General features: G+C 37.5%; 1 protein-coding gene across 2 annotated transcripts; it reads right to left on the reverse strand.

The window, feature by feature from the left end:
* Positions 1-3,820: 3,820 nt before the first annotated feature.
* On the reverse strand, positions 3,821-8,722 carry LOC149926861 (uncharacterized). Of its 2 annotated transcripts, none has more exons than XM_090158501.1 (17): positions 8,703-8,722; positions 8,439-8,617; positions 8,299-8,375; positions 8,089-8,230; positions 7,850-8,032; positions 7,704-7,787; positions 7,268-7,647; positions 7,122-7,202; positions 6,999-7,062; positions 6,334-6,933; positions 6,028-6,269; positions 5,863-5,957; positions 5,407-5,471; positions 5,235-5,336; positions 5,066-5,170; positions 4,917-5,003; positions 3,821-4,158 (listed from the first exon to the last, which is right to left on the reverse strand). In XM_090158501.1, exons 2-17 carry the CDS (start codon positions 8,520-8,522, stop codon positions 4,135-4,137), a joined length of 2,415 nt encoding a protein of 804 aa, XP_090014627.1. In that variant the 5' UTR covers positions 8,523-8,617; positions 8,703-8,722; the 3' UTR covers positions 3,821-4,134. The 2 variants fall into 2 exon arrangements, with proteins under 2 accessions (XP_090014627.1, XP_090014628.1); XM_090158502.1 differs by having other exon boundaries at positions 3,823-4,158; positions 5,407-5,468.
* Between the last annotated feature and the right edge of the window lie 5,119 nt (positions 8,723-13,841).

Consider the following 13,841-nt stretch of genomic DNA (forward strand, 5'->3'; position numbering starts at 1 on the left):
AGTAGATTTTAGAGGATCGGTAAAAAGCCTGGTTTTTAGCCCCCGTAAACCAATCACACTAAAGGAGTCGGCCAAGATTATTTGAAAACAAGTTGGCAAGCCAAAATATACCTCTCCTCGGAAGAATTGTCCCTAGTGGTATTAATCTCTCGAGATAACCCTTAAAAATATCTCTCCGCAATTCAGAGTTATTTACTAAAAACGTAATCCCGGTTCAATCCCGCCCGGTATAAAATTTTAATTTTAATTTAAATAATTGAGACGAAACAACCGAGTTTAATTTATTCAGAAAAATATAAATTAAGTAGTTACAACAGCGAGTTAGACGTACTAAAACAATGCACAATTGAATTTAACTCTATTTACAGAACAAGTTTATCGGTTAAATATAATACGAAGCAAATTTTAATGAAAGAAATATCTACAGAGGGTATTTGTATTTTTCTCACCCAGGAAATCAATGACAGCATTAGGAATCGTAGATATCCAAATATCCACACCAAATGGATTAACAAGAAGGAAAAACCTTACCATCAACAATGCACAGAGAGCCACTTGACGAAACGACCGCTCTTACATCAATACACGTTAAATAAACGCTTTTGCATTATTACAACTTTTTTAAAGACGATAAGAAAACTCGTAAATAAATACCAAAAAACCCACAGGTTCTACCCTTTAACCCTCTTATCTCTGCTGACTGCGCTAAAACAAGATTTGACCTTTATAATTTCATACGTAAAAAATGTAGACTTTAAAAACCATTATTATACTCTTCCGCTAAGCTGAGTTTATAATTTTCAAAGAAATGTAACATGTATCGGTGGTTCTGTGGTAGGACATTTGCCTGCCACGTAGAAGGGCTCGGGTTCAAAACCTGGGCGGCGCATTCTTTTTAATCAACAGAGAAGACGCTACATTAGAATATCTTCGATGCAATAATTTAAATGGAACACGAAATTTCGTTCTATTTTAATAAAAACCGAAATTTATTACTCTATGAATTAGTAATATACGCTTCCGATAAAGCTGAGCTTATTATTTTCTTTGAACCGTAACATGTATCGGTGTAATGCAGGAGGGCTCGGGTTCGAATCCCGCCCGATGCGATCGGAAATTGATACTAAGACGATTACCGTAAACAATTGGTGGAAACCCTGCCATTGGAAGTTGAGAGGTTGCATAACACTCAGCACACACACACACACACACACACACACACACACACACACACACACACACACCCTGACACGGTGATTGTATAACCCCTCCTAGGAGAGGTAAAAACAAGTATCGCTAAGAGTGGACGATACTGTTCGAAAAAAGAATACAGATAAACACGAAGTACATTTTTACGCCAAAATGTATTTTTTCATGTTTTTATAGATTAAATGTGATATACTAAATATCAGTTGATAGGTTTTATTGAATTAAAAAACCAATATTAAAAATTACTAAAATATGGAGCGCAAAAAATTACGTAACAATATCAACCGCATTAGATTGCCATTTTGAAATTTTAAGATCACGTGGTACAAACGATCTTGCCAGACTCCCTCGGAGTCTCTCGAGCTGATTGATACGCGGGGAGAAATAAAATGCACTGTGGAAGTCTATCGAAAACCTGTCCTCTTAATTTACTGTCCATGATTGAGTTGAGAACAATATAGAGCCCCAGAACGGATTTTCTTCATAGGCACAATCAAAACAAATATATAGGAGGGGGCGCTATTCTGGAAAATTGCCTGGAATTTGTAGCAAATTATGACGACACCGGTTATGAACACAACAACGACGACGACGACGACGCCAACACAAAACTACACTTATGGTAAAACAATAGTTCCACTCGAAATTAATTTCGATGTGAAACTAAACAAGAGGGCACAGGCCATAATAATAGCCTCAATCCCAACCCTCTCCTACTTTATGGACCCGCCCAACGTGCACTCATCGTTGCCCGACGTACGATAATTATCGCAAAAACATTTTAGGGCGTACGATATCGTACCATAATTCCGATAATTCTGCCTCAACGTACGATAATTTAAAGAAAAACCTACGCACGATTTTAATTTTATTATTCATTTATATAACTTCTATTTAAAAATGAATGATATACATTTTCTGCCGAACGTGCTGCGTAGTCCTGAGTGTGAGTTTATTACTCCTAGCTGTCAAACATTTTTTTATACATTTTTAAACAAAAAAAATCATCTAAAATTAACGCATGTATGTATGAATTCAAATTTAGCGTCAATAAGAAATGTGCGATAATTTTCCAGAAAAAACGATAATTTTTCGCCTAGATACGATAATTTCAGATTTTCGATCTGACAACGGCGCACTCCACCACTAAATGCGATAAGCCCCGTCAAGAACAACAACTCAGAAAAATCACGATCACTAGGGTTCGAAATTCACTTCACTTGCAATTTTGCGCAAACGGTTTTACCGATATCAAATGACCAATCGCATGAGTTTGCTATTACCCATCAATTCATGCTTCATTTTCAATTTTTTTCTAAACAAGTGCACATAAATGAAATGTTCAATTTTTATGGGCCCCCTACTGTGCAATTTGATATGGCTATACTATTAAGGTACTGGCATGGGCAAAATTGAAGAACAGCCCCCCCCCCCCCCCCTACACCTTTTTTTGTTTGTTATTTTTTTAGATGAAAGCCCAGTGTGTAAGGAGTACGATGGTATTTTTTTAGTTACCGCAAATGAGAATAATTGATGTTCAATTCTTCACATTGGCCCAAATAATTAATTGGTGCTCAATTAGTATAGACCAAAATGAAATTTCGTTTTCGTGTGTCCTACTCTATATCGGGGCAGAAGTATAGAGTAATGGCAGTGCTACGTCACACAACGTCACTCATGCTTTTTCCTATTCATAAAAAATTCGCGCCCACAATGGCGGCCATGGCCAAAGCTACGGAGTGCTACTACTACAGCCAGTGAAATCTGCATATAATAACAGTGAAATCTAAAATTTCCGATAACTTTTTATTTACATGTTTGCGGATAATAATTAATACACCATTAAATTCAGCGTAAAAAATGCTATCAATAAATCGTAAAAAAAAAACGAAAAATAATAGGGGGGGGGGGCTATTCTTCACACCCTGGCATGGTTAGATAGAATAAACTAATTCTGATCAAAGGACTTCTCAATTATATTATATTTATGGTGTGCTGTTGATGAGAAATGGATATTTCACATGGATACACTCTAAGCTTAATATAGGGGGGGGGGCGCCAGGGGATGCTCAGGGCCCCCCGAATTAATACTTGAGTATCCCCAACCCAACCGACCCCAAAAAAAAGCGATTGCACAACTACGAACTAATATCATATAACATCAGTAGCCTGTATTTTTAATAAAATATTCTGTTTTCAACGAAGTAAAAATTCATAAATTAAAAAATGACAAAAAGCCAATTTCGGTATATTTACTAATTTCAGTTAAAAATTACGAGTTTTAGTAACAGGCATTGGAGACCCCAAAAACATTTGAGCGCCCCCGAGTTTTGGCGGCTGGTTAGAGGCCTGGCTTAATATGTTATTTATTAATATCGGCAGCACGGTAATAGCATTCCTAGATAGACGGAACTAATACTAATCAAACGCTCCATAAATAAATTTTTTATCAAATGCCATTGGGAACTCTACTTTTTGTGGGGACACAGTTGGTTTTAGCGTCACCAACATCATCATTGAAAATAAGTCTCTTTCTCCTTTAAAGGGGTTAAGGCTGAAAAAGTACAAGGTTTACCAAAGAAATTATTTTAATTGATCATGATCACCCATAAGGATAACATTTGTTTAAAAAACTGACAAACTGTATTTAAAGAACATTGCTGCGTGTAAATATACAGATTTTAAGAAGGAAGCAATGATCCGTTAACAAGTGAACGTGTTTAGAAAATGAATGTGAAATAATGAATATGCCACCAAGAGCAAGATTTTATGTCCTCTGGTGTCGCGCCTTTCAGATGAAATATGTTAACTACATGTGGTGAGTTTTTAAAAATACAAGCACTACTAACGCTTTAACGACAGACGGGGAAGGCTATTGTATGAAACAATATTTACAATTAGTTTAATTTAAAAATCTTCAGTTGGTTACGATGAATTTTCCAATGTACCCTAAAATTATAGGTAGTATTAATGTTACACTATTTAAGTCTATTTGACAATTTACAAGGCTGCCACCAGGTCTCTACAATACCTAAAAAGGTCCCTGAAGTAACCTGAAAATGGTATTTCGTACCTAAACTTTTGAATAAATCTGGGGATTGACTGTCGGCTTAAATATTTTTGTACTTCTCTGAAGGGCAGTTTACAAAATGGTCACCTGAGTTTAAATACATCCTAACTTGGGCTTAATTAAAGCTGGAGTTATGATTTTTTATAAACTGAGATAACGCAATTTGGTTAAATGTAAGTAAATGTACAAGTGTTAAGTTAGATCGTTTTATTTTGAAATAACGCGGTACTTCGGCACATATGCCTTCGAGGCGGAGAAGATTGATAGTTTATTTTCCGTCTCGAAGGCATATGTGTTGAAGAAAAGTGTTATTTCAAAATAGACAGTTTTAATTTGAAATAATGCGGTACTACAAATTCAAACAGTCTAACTTAACCCTTGTAATATTTTGACTGTTGGTGGCTTTCCATTGTTTGGTTACATGTAAATTTTTTTTAGGAAGTACCCATTAATATGAATCAAACATTTCTAATGTATTAAGACATTTGAAGTTTAAGGCTTTAATACTCTAAATTTGGACATAATTAAAACTAATGAAGTTATTGGGATTGAAATAAAGATCTACTTTTGTTTTTACATTGTTCCCTTTTTCTATTTTATTTTTCAGATTTCCGAGGCAGCCTTGTACTCAACTTACTCCAGAAGCGGGTTTCTTTTCTGTGGAAACTTCCGAACCATTAACCACTTTTCCTTTATCATCCTTCTTCTTTTCCGCACTTTTCTCCTGAAATTTCTTTCTTATTAGTTAATGCTTTATAAAATGGTTAGCACGTTCTCTGCACTTACCAACAATGCTAGTCCATCATCACCGGTTAAAAATAAGCTTTTAAATTTGTTATATAAATAGTCGGATTTCTGTCGCACAGTATCACTTCCGTTAAACTTCCTACACTGTAATTCCAAAAAAAAATCCCATTATTTGCTTCGTTTTAATAATAGCATACAATTAACTTACTCTCTTTAGAGTCATGATAATTGTAGAGTCTGATTTTAGTAGAGGCTGCGTTACTGGAAATTTGTCAAGTTTTTCCAAGGCTTCTATGCCTTTAGGTATATCCTGAAGATTTCAAATATCCATGTTCATTTATTTGTGAATGAATAAAATTTCTGACTAAATTTCATCTTACCCGATTAGTGATGCCGAAACTTGCTTGAATTTCTTGGTTTATCTCCGCTAACTGAGCTATCGCTGCTGTTAAAGTAAAAGAAATTTTAATAAATTGTCATGATAAATGAAAAATTGTAGGCATGTGCGAGCCTTGGTTTTCGAGCTGAGTTTCAAGTATGAAAAATTTCATCGAGCTTTTAGGCTCATCTTAAACAGTGGTTTCAAGTACCGAAATAATTAGGCTTAGCTTATAAAGAGGGTTTTTAGTACTCAATTACGGTTAGCTTAAAAAGAGGGTTTTTAGTACTCAATTACGGTTAGCTTAAAAAGAGGGTTTTTAGTACTCGAATAATTAGGGTTAGCTCTATCACTAGTTTCTACTATTTCTTCATTAAAAGAATATTTACTGCAGAGTACTCAGCTCGAAGGTCGATCGAGTATTCACAAATGCCTAGAAAATTGAGAAAAATCTAACTGCATTTCTGTTCTTTATTCTGCTCTAAACGTTCCTTCTTTTTCTTTTCAAATTTCTCTTTCTTCATTCGTTCTTTTAATTGCTCTTTTTCAGATCTAAATAAATTTTTTGTAAATGACTGTATCATAAAAAAAAACCTTCAAAGTTTTAAAATGCAAAACTTACATTTTCTTTTGTAGTTTTTCTAACGAACCACCACCGTCTTTGCCACCACCTTTATCAGACTCTTTCGTATCGTCATCAGAAGAACTATCCCTTTCGGAGCTTTTCGCAGATTTGTCTTTATGACTTTTCTTCTTAGACCTGGATCGGTCTTTTGAGTTGGATTTATCATGACGTGAACTTTTTTTACTGGAACGGCTACTTCTTTCGCTCTCCTTTGTGTCTTTACTTTTCTTTGTCTTAGACTGCGGAAAAACCGTGTTCCAAATTAAAATAACGCTACTAGCTATTATCACCACGATTTCTTACTTTACTGGAACTTTTTTTATCCTTTTTTGATTGTCCTTCGTCCGAACTGGACTCCTCTTTCTTTTTACTTTTAGCATTATGATCCACTTCATCTTCCGAGTCAGAGATCATTTTAATTTTGCTCTTCTTTGTATCCTTGGACGTTTCCATCTTATCTTCTTTCTTTTTCTCTGCTACTTCTTTCTTAGATTCTTTCTCTTCCTTTTTGAGTTTAGCGGCTTTATTTCTATCTCTTCCTTTGACATCATTGGGTAGCTCCTTCTCTAATTCGTCGTTAATCCTTTCAGGATTGTTAGCAATGTTCTCCGGTTCTTCGGGAACAGTTGGTTTTAGAGGGTCCTTAACAGTTTCGGCAGTTTTAACAGATTCCTTCTTTTCACCGGGTTTGGAAGTTTCTTTAGCAGTAGTTTTAGCCGCATCCTTTATCTGAGTCGTTTCATTGTTAACCTTGGAAGTTTCTTTTGCGATATCATTTGATTTTGCACTTTCTTTATCAGCCTCTTTAGTTTTGGCCGTTTCTTTAGTTTTGGAGGGTTCTTTGGATTTACTCGAGTCTCTCGATCGAGTTTTTAACTCTTTTTCCTCGAGTTTCTCAATTTCCTTGATTAATATTAAATTATTGACTAAAAACAATGAATTATATACTCTTTAATGATTAAAATTACAATTGCGGGAGCTTTTGGACGTCCCCTTTTGGCTGGTGGCTCATCTGTGTCAGCTCTAGTTTTCCTACGAGCAATACGAAAAGTTAGATTATATGTTTAATTTCTTAATCACCAAAAATTAACCTTTTGTTTTCATCTCTTTTGTCTTTTGCTTTAGTCTTTTCTCCCATTTTAACTTCATCCGGGTCAAAATCCACTTTCTCACTGATTCAAAACCATTTATAACATTTATTCATGTTGGAAATGTCCGCGTTTGTTCTTTAACTTACTCTTTTGGTGATTCGATTTCTGGTTCATCCTTTTCTACTTCATCGTCACTAGCTTTCTCTTCATCCTCCGCCTCATTTTCATCTGAATCAGTTTTATTTCCTTCCCGCACTTCTTTAATAGGTGAAACATCAATAACACCTCGTTTCAGGGCTCGGGTGGCTCTTTCGTTCTTTTTCTTGTCTTTCTTTTCATCTTCACTTTCCTCTTCCTCATCATTCTCGGCTTTATTTTCATCCTCTGCGGATTCTTCTTCCGAACTGAATTTTTTTCTCTTAATCATTCTCCCACTTCTACTACGTTGTGGTGAAGATTCTATCACCGGAGGTTTTTTAGCTGGTTTCGTATCTTTCTCTTTCTTTTTTGGAACTTTAGCTTGTTGCTATAATTATATTAATTTTTTCTAGCACTTATTTTCACGTAAAACCACCCTTTTACCTTTTTAGGGACGTATACATCGTCATCTTCTGTACTATTCTCTCTTGATCTTTCTTTTGGCGCTCCCCTTTTTCTGGATCTTGTCTACATATACGATTACACTTTTAGAATTTTGTTTGCAAAATATCTTACTTATGATAATATACCTTATCTTCTCTTTTGTTTGGTTTTTCATCAATAACTAATCGTGATTCTTCATCTTTGTCTTCTTCTTCTTCCTCCTCTTCTTCACTCTCTTTTTTTTCATCTGCTTCTTCTTCCTCCTCTTGTTCTTCTTCGTCATCATTTTCTTCATCCTTCTCGCCCTCACCATCCGATTCAGTGGAATCCTTAAATGATAACGTTTAGTCTAAGCTAATTAACTTAACAAAGCCTAATAACTTACTGGTTTAGCACTAGGTGGCTTAACTTTGGGATTATTTTCAATTTCCCATAGGCCATCGTTAAAAAATCTTCTTTTTTGGGGTTTTCCCAGTTTTGCTTTATTGCTATGATACTCAAACAAGTCTTTATAACTTAAAATGGCTCTAAAATACAATTTAAAGTTACAAAATTCTTCTAGGTTATGTCTTAATTAAAGTATCTATGAACCTACGTTTCATAAGTTCCAAAGAATAAAACAGGGTACTTGTTGGTGGGAACCTTTCCGCCATTTGGTGGTGTGCTTTCAATCTTTGAAAATAAACACTAGTTTAACATTAATTCCTTTCACCTAGTAACTAGGAAAATAGTTACCCGAGCTGGCCATGGTGGATAGCCCCTAACTTTAGCAAAGACAAGATCTCCAGGTTTATATATAGGAATTTTCCTCGCGCTCATTTTTCTCCAGAGAAGGTGAAAATATTTTAAATATGCAGCTTGGCGCTTGCTTCTACTTGGCAAAGGCTTACTTTATGCGACTCTACCAATTTCTTCTAAAATTTTAAGAACTGGAGTTATTTTTTGGTTTTGAACATATCATAATAAGACACATATTGATAAATTGCATGGGTATATTACCTTGTCAGCATTAAAAACACTGCCGTAAGATCTTGGATTAATAATATAGGTAAGATAGTCCAAGAATGCAACTTTCAAAATGAGCAAGGCTTACGAATTTTACGGCAAATTTTTTCAATGGATGGCGGGAAAGCGTTGTCCAAAGAGGGAGATTTTCTACCTGTAGGCGTCGCCACGAACTTGAACGCCGGTAGTATCAAGGCCCTTTTTTCGCGTTTCTTGATACAACGCAAGCGGGAAAGAAAAGACAAAGTGCATGTGTGTCCGAAAAATGTGGTCTTTTAAATTTAATATTCAGTTTTCTAGATCTTGTATTCATGTTGTGACCGAATCTTGATACAAAACTGAACTGTAGAGTTGTTGTTGATTTAAATATTTGTGTATCATTATTCTTTGTGGACATTAGACCGAAAGCAAAAATGGCAGCTGTTTTCATCGGAAGTTGATAATTGTTTATTCATTTTTGGAATTTAGTCTTTCGATTGTTTTCAAGCTGAATACAACAAAATATTTACATGAAAACTGAGTCATTTGTAATATAGTCATTGATTTATAGATTGTTGAGATTAGTACGTCAAGATAATAAGATTCGATCATTCGAAGATTAGAAGATTCAAATCGTTGGAAATTAAGAAAATTAAAGTTTAAAAAATGTTTCCCTAGATTCCATCGCCTCGTTTCGGTAGCGAATTTATTAACATCACTCTGATAAAAGTAAAATATAATTTTAAATATGATCTAAGGAAAATCTTTTAAAATGGTGAGTCACGGAAATTGATCTTCAATATTATGGCAACCCTGTGGCTAAAAAAGCTTAATTTTTTTGATTTTTGGCACTCATAAATTAATGTGCAATATGATTTTTAATTAAAAACAATTTTTCATTGATGATTAAAATTTTGGAATTTATGAAGATGGTGCTCAAGTGGAAAATTGGGCTCCTTTGTGACTCAACAAATACTGGATTATTTCTTCTTTTAGATAATTTTAACACCATTTTAAGGTCCAAAATCTGAAATTTTATCGGCTTAGGTTTATTAGAACCAAAAACTTTTTAGAAAAATCGAATTTTGAAAATTCAAAATTATCCGAAGAGGTTATAACAGCCATATAATAATATAATATAAAAATTAACGCTTCAATAAAAGATCTCTCCTTTTTACTAAATCCCTACTTGTCGAAATAGAATCGTTGAATTAAATATTTCCGGTTGGTCGGTTACCAGCAGTGATGACAGATCACGAAATAATTCATCTCTAATATTGCTTCATTTTTCAATTTAGTTCTTTAACGAAATCTTAAATAAAATATCAACTAAATTCGACTATCAGTTGTTAATTTCATTGTATTTATGAAACCAATTTTGCCAGATCTTTTGAAAAGCAAAGCAGTTAGCTAAGACGCAATTAAACGAATATGTGATTATAATAAGGGGTGCGTAGAAACGGGTATATCCCCGGTAAGAGAGCCGCCCTCCGTCCCCACTACCGAAGTAGCTGGACACCCAGCTTCACCCCCTCCAACGCGGGCTGGTCTGACCTCAGGGCTAGAAGGAGGAGATGGGGCACGCCGAATTAACCTGATCCTGTAGTGCAAGAGACGAGCGGACGCTTCGGATCGCACCACTTGAACGATGTGTGTAGCATGGACTAGTTAGTCCATGTGTGTAGTGTGAAACTACGGACTTGGACGAATAAATACGGGACGGCTCACGTGTACGATTTTACGCTTGGTTACTCCTTCGAGGAATAAAACAAGTATACAGGAGTTGCGGAGAGCTGCGAAATCGGTTTCGTCAGTGACTGTGAACTCGCGCGAGACGGAGGGGTTCAAACGCGACTAGCGCCAGCTGCATACGGAATTTTGCAACTATTCTCATTTTATATCATTGTTTTCGCGTCGTCTGGTTTGTTTTGAAACATTTCTAAATTCTTTGCACCTTTTTCCAAAATGACTCGTATTTGTTTGGAGGAATAAAACAAACCAGACGACGCGAAAACAATGCTATGAAATGAGAATAGTTACAAAATCCCGAATGCAGTTGGCGCTAGTCGCGTTTGAACCCCTCCGAATCGCGCAAGATCACGGTCACTGACGAAACCGATTTCGCAGCTCTCCGCAACTCCTGTATACTTGTTTTATTCCTCCAAGGTTACTCTTTCTCTCAATTGGTGGCGCGCGGGAAAAACGGGGCAAGTTCGTGATAGGCTGTTTCGGTAACATGCTAGAGTGAAGCATTTCCGTAGTCTGCTTAAAATTTCAGGTTATAGTTTTAGATGCCTCCTAAACGAAAGCCTGGGGTAAATATTACTTTTATAAATATATTTTCGTAACATAATAAATAGAATAAATTTAACTTTCGTAGAAAAATAAAACAACAAACATTGGTGACACTGATCCACTTGATCTGAGTATTAAAAGGAAGACTGACAAATAACCGAGGCCTTAACTGCGCAGTTTAGACGTAAATACAGACAATAGTCAAAATAAAACATCCAAAAGTTTTAGTAGATGGCGCTACCTGTACGCCCCATTAAACCCTTTTTTTTGGCCACCCCTTTAACCGTCCAGTCGCCTCAAAGTTGATACTACAGAGAAAAGTTTGAACAACGCTACCGGCGAGCCGTCCTGTATTTATTCGTCCAAGCTACGGATATCCGCAGCCCTGGGCAAACCACCGGGACCATAGATATATGAAACGTATATAAAGGTCTAGATAAAATATTTCAAAAGGAGTTAATACGGAGGTGACAGCTAGCAGAAACGCGTAATTTCTGCAGGCTATCCTTATAAGACGCTATCTATCGATAAGAAAGCTCGTGCTATCGCCGCGAGAGCCATTGTCTCCTGCTTAAAAATTATGCTAAAAGCCACCAACAGATGGTGTCTAAAGACTACGGCCTGCGGAAAGGTCAAGCACTTAGTACTAAAATGATAAGAGAGCTCGCGCTCTTGGTCACGTGCCTTCCTCTGCTAGGTGTCAATTCCGTATTTTATGTTAGGCTTAGACGCCCCGAAATTTATCTAGACCTTTATATACATTTCGTATATCTATGACCGGGACAAGACTCGTTCGACAGAATGCTTCAATCTCAAGTTAGCATGTAACCCCCGAGGTAATAGCAACGGGTACGTAGACCCTGGCCTACCCCGAGGTGCCTTCCTCGTTTCAGCCGGCATACAAGACACCACCTATCTACCAGAGGAACGGAACCAATTCAGAACCCGCAAGAACATGTTCACTGCTTAATTCACACCTTGCCCGAACAGGTAGCTTACTCGACAGTCCAAACAACCCGGGAGTTCAGCGGTACTCAGCTTGGTTTACAGGGGCCAGCGGATGCCCCCCCCCCGCAATGCTGTATTGGTACTGCAAGAGAACAACCCTACGGGTGAAGCTAACAACGAGTGGCTAGCTCGCCCGTGATTTGGCGCTCGCAGTAACTATTTAGGTCCGTCTCCAGAGCAAGAATGCCTTCAAGCCACTTCCATCACGTTCACCACACACACCGCCCCCTCTGACTTGCCTACCGGCACTCCCAACCAGCTTCCGTCGCTCAACTTACAGGTGTTCGCTACGCACCCGGATCAGTGGATTTGTTGCACATGGTAATGGGCAGCTTCCGCCGCTCGGCCTACAGGTATTCGCAACGTACCCGGATAAGCGCGACCCACAACCTGAGTTCCCGTGACCACAACCACCACACGGATTATAGGTGTTTGTGAGGCACCTGGTTAAGATGGCCGGTTAATCCATCGACACAGCCAGACTTTTACTCCTAACTAGCTTCCGCCACTTGGCTTACAGCTTGCCGTTACACAACCAGATAACTGCGAGTCAGTGATAAGAGAGTGTTGTTACCTGTGCAAATTAGCCGCTGATTATTAGCGAAACGTTGTCCGACTCTCGCCACGAGGAGGCTTTGCAATCAGGATTTAAGAGAGCTTTGCTAGAAAATCCTCCTCTCCTCGAATTTCCCTAAATTTATCGAATTTTTAATCTGATTTCTCTTTTCTCTTTTGAGGTCCAAATTTCCCTCAATCTGGCATCAATGGTTACCAGATTTGACGGCTAGCTGAATATGGAGGAATGCACAAGGAGAGCTGGCTCCCCCTTTACGGGGTGTAAGGTGGTTTTTGAAATCCGACACTAACGCCCTCTAGTCACCTTGCTGAAAAAATGTTATTTGTAGTGCTACCAAGGAGCAGCAAACCGAGGATTCTATATTTTTATTTTGTGAACAAACACAAGGAGAACGCAGCTAGCCTTTAAACACGTTAACGCAGTGCTGTGTACAAATTTCATTGGACGAGCCTTTACGCGGCACGTTTTACGGGTGGGGGGAAGACAATTTCTGAATTTTCCCCTTCCGACGGCAACAGGCGCTAAAGCATCTAACCAATGGAAAATGCACGACTTCTGAAGTTCTGACGGGTTGCGTTCTCCTTGCGTGGAGGGTGTTGTGTTTGTTGCTCCTAGGAGCTACCAACCACTTTACAAGAAATGGGTGGAGTAGTCTCTCCGTCATTCACGTTATAAATGCAATAGGTGATTCTGAAATATAATCTCAACAAATACATTACAAAAGAGTTAATTTTTTTTGGGCGCGCGCTCTTGATATATTAGTAGATTGTTGTTAGCGCGATTTTGCACGTGCGTAGAAAATTCAAAAAGAAAACCATTTAAACATACAACAGAAAATAACCAAATCATGTGACCACGATCTTTTTTAGAATCACCTATTCCCTATTTTTAATTTTTCGGAATGCAAAAACGGCGCAATGGTAAGCTTCGACGCAAAAATTATCCGTTAAGCCTAACGCGAGTTTTTCTCCTGGCCCAAAAATTTTCCGTTAGGCCTAACGCGAAATTTTTCGCCGTTTTACAAGAACCATATAAAGAGTAGCTTGCACGTCCAGCTCCATTTGATTGCTCGAGATTCGCTCTGAATCTGTCTCTGACGTCATAGATCTCGCCCCAATCGACTAGAGTAAAACCGCAAATGGAACAATCCATTATTATACTCCCGCGCTTTGTTGTGTTTCGTCTGCTAGTACTTGGAATTTTCGCGTCTTGGTCTGCCATTTTGCGAAAAAATCTAAAAGGAACACGCAAAAAGTTGCTCCGATCTCGACCTT

Source organism: Leiobunum rupestre, chromosome 9 (assembly GCF_980474605.1).
Source record: "Leiobunum rupestre chromosome 9, qqLeiRupe1.1.hap1, whole genome shotgun sequence".
NCBI classification, from domain to species: domain Eukaryota; kingdom Metazoa; phylum Arthropoda; class Arachnida; order Opiliones; family Sclerosomatidae; genus Leiobunum; species Leiobunum rupestre.

Excerpts from the sequence above, each read along its gene's own strand:
- LOC149926861 (XM_090158501.1), bottom strand. The coding sequence starts at position 8,522 with ATGAGCGCGAGGAAAATTCCTATATATAAACCTGGAGATCTTGTCTTT. Across the intron at positions 7,648-7,703 it reads ATGTATACGTCCCTAAAAAG|CAACAAGCTAAAGTTCCAAA; the intron begins GTAAAAGGGTGG and ends ATATAATTATAG. Across the intron at positions 5,472-5,862 it reads GAATAAAGAACAGAAATGCA|CAGCGATAGCTCAGTTAGCG; the intron begins GTTAGATTTTTC and ends TTACTTTAACAG.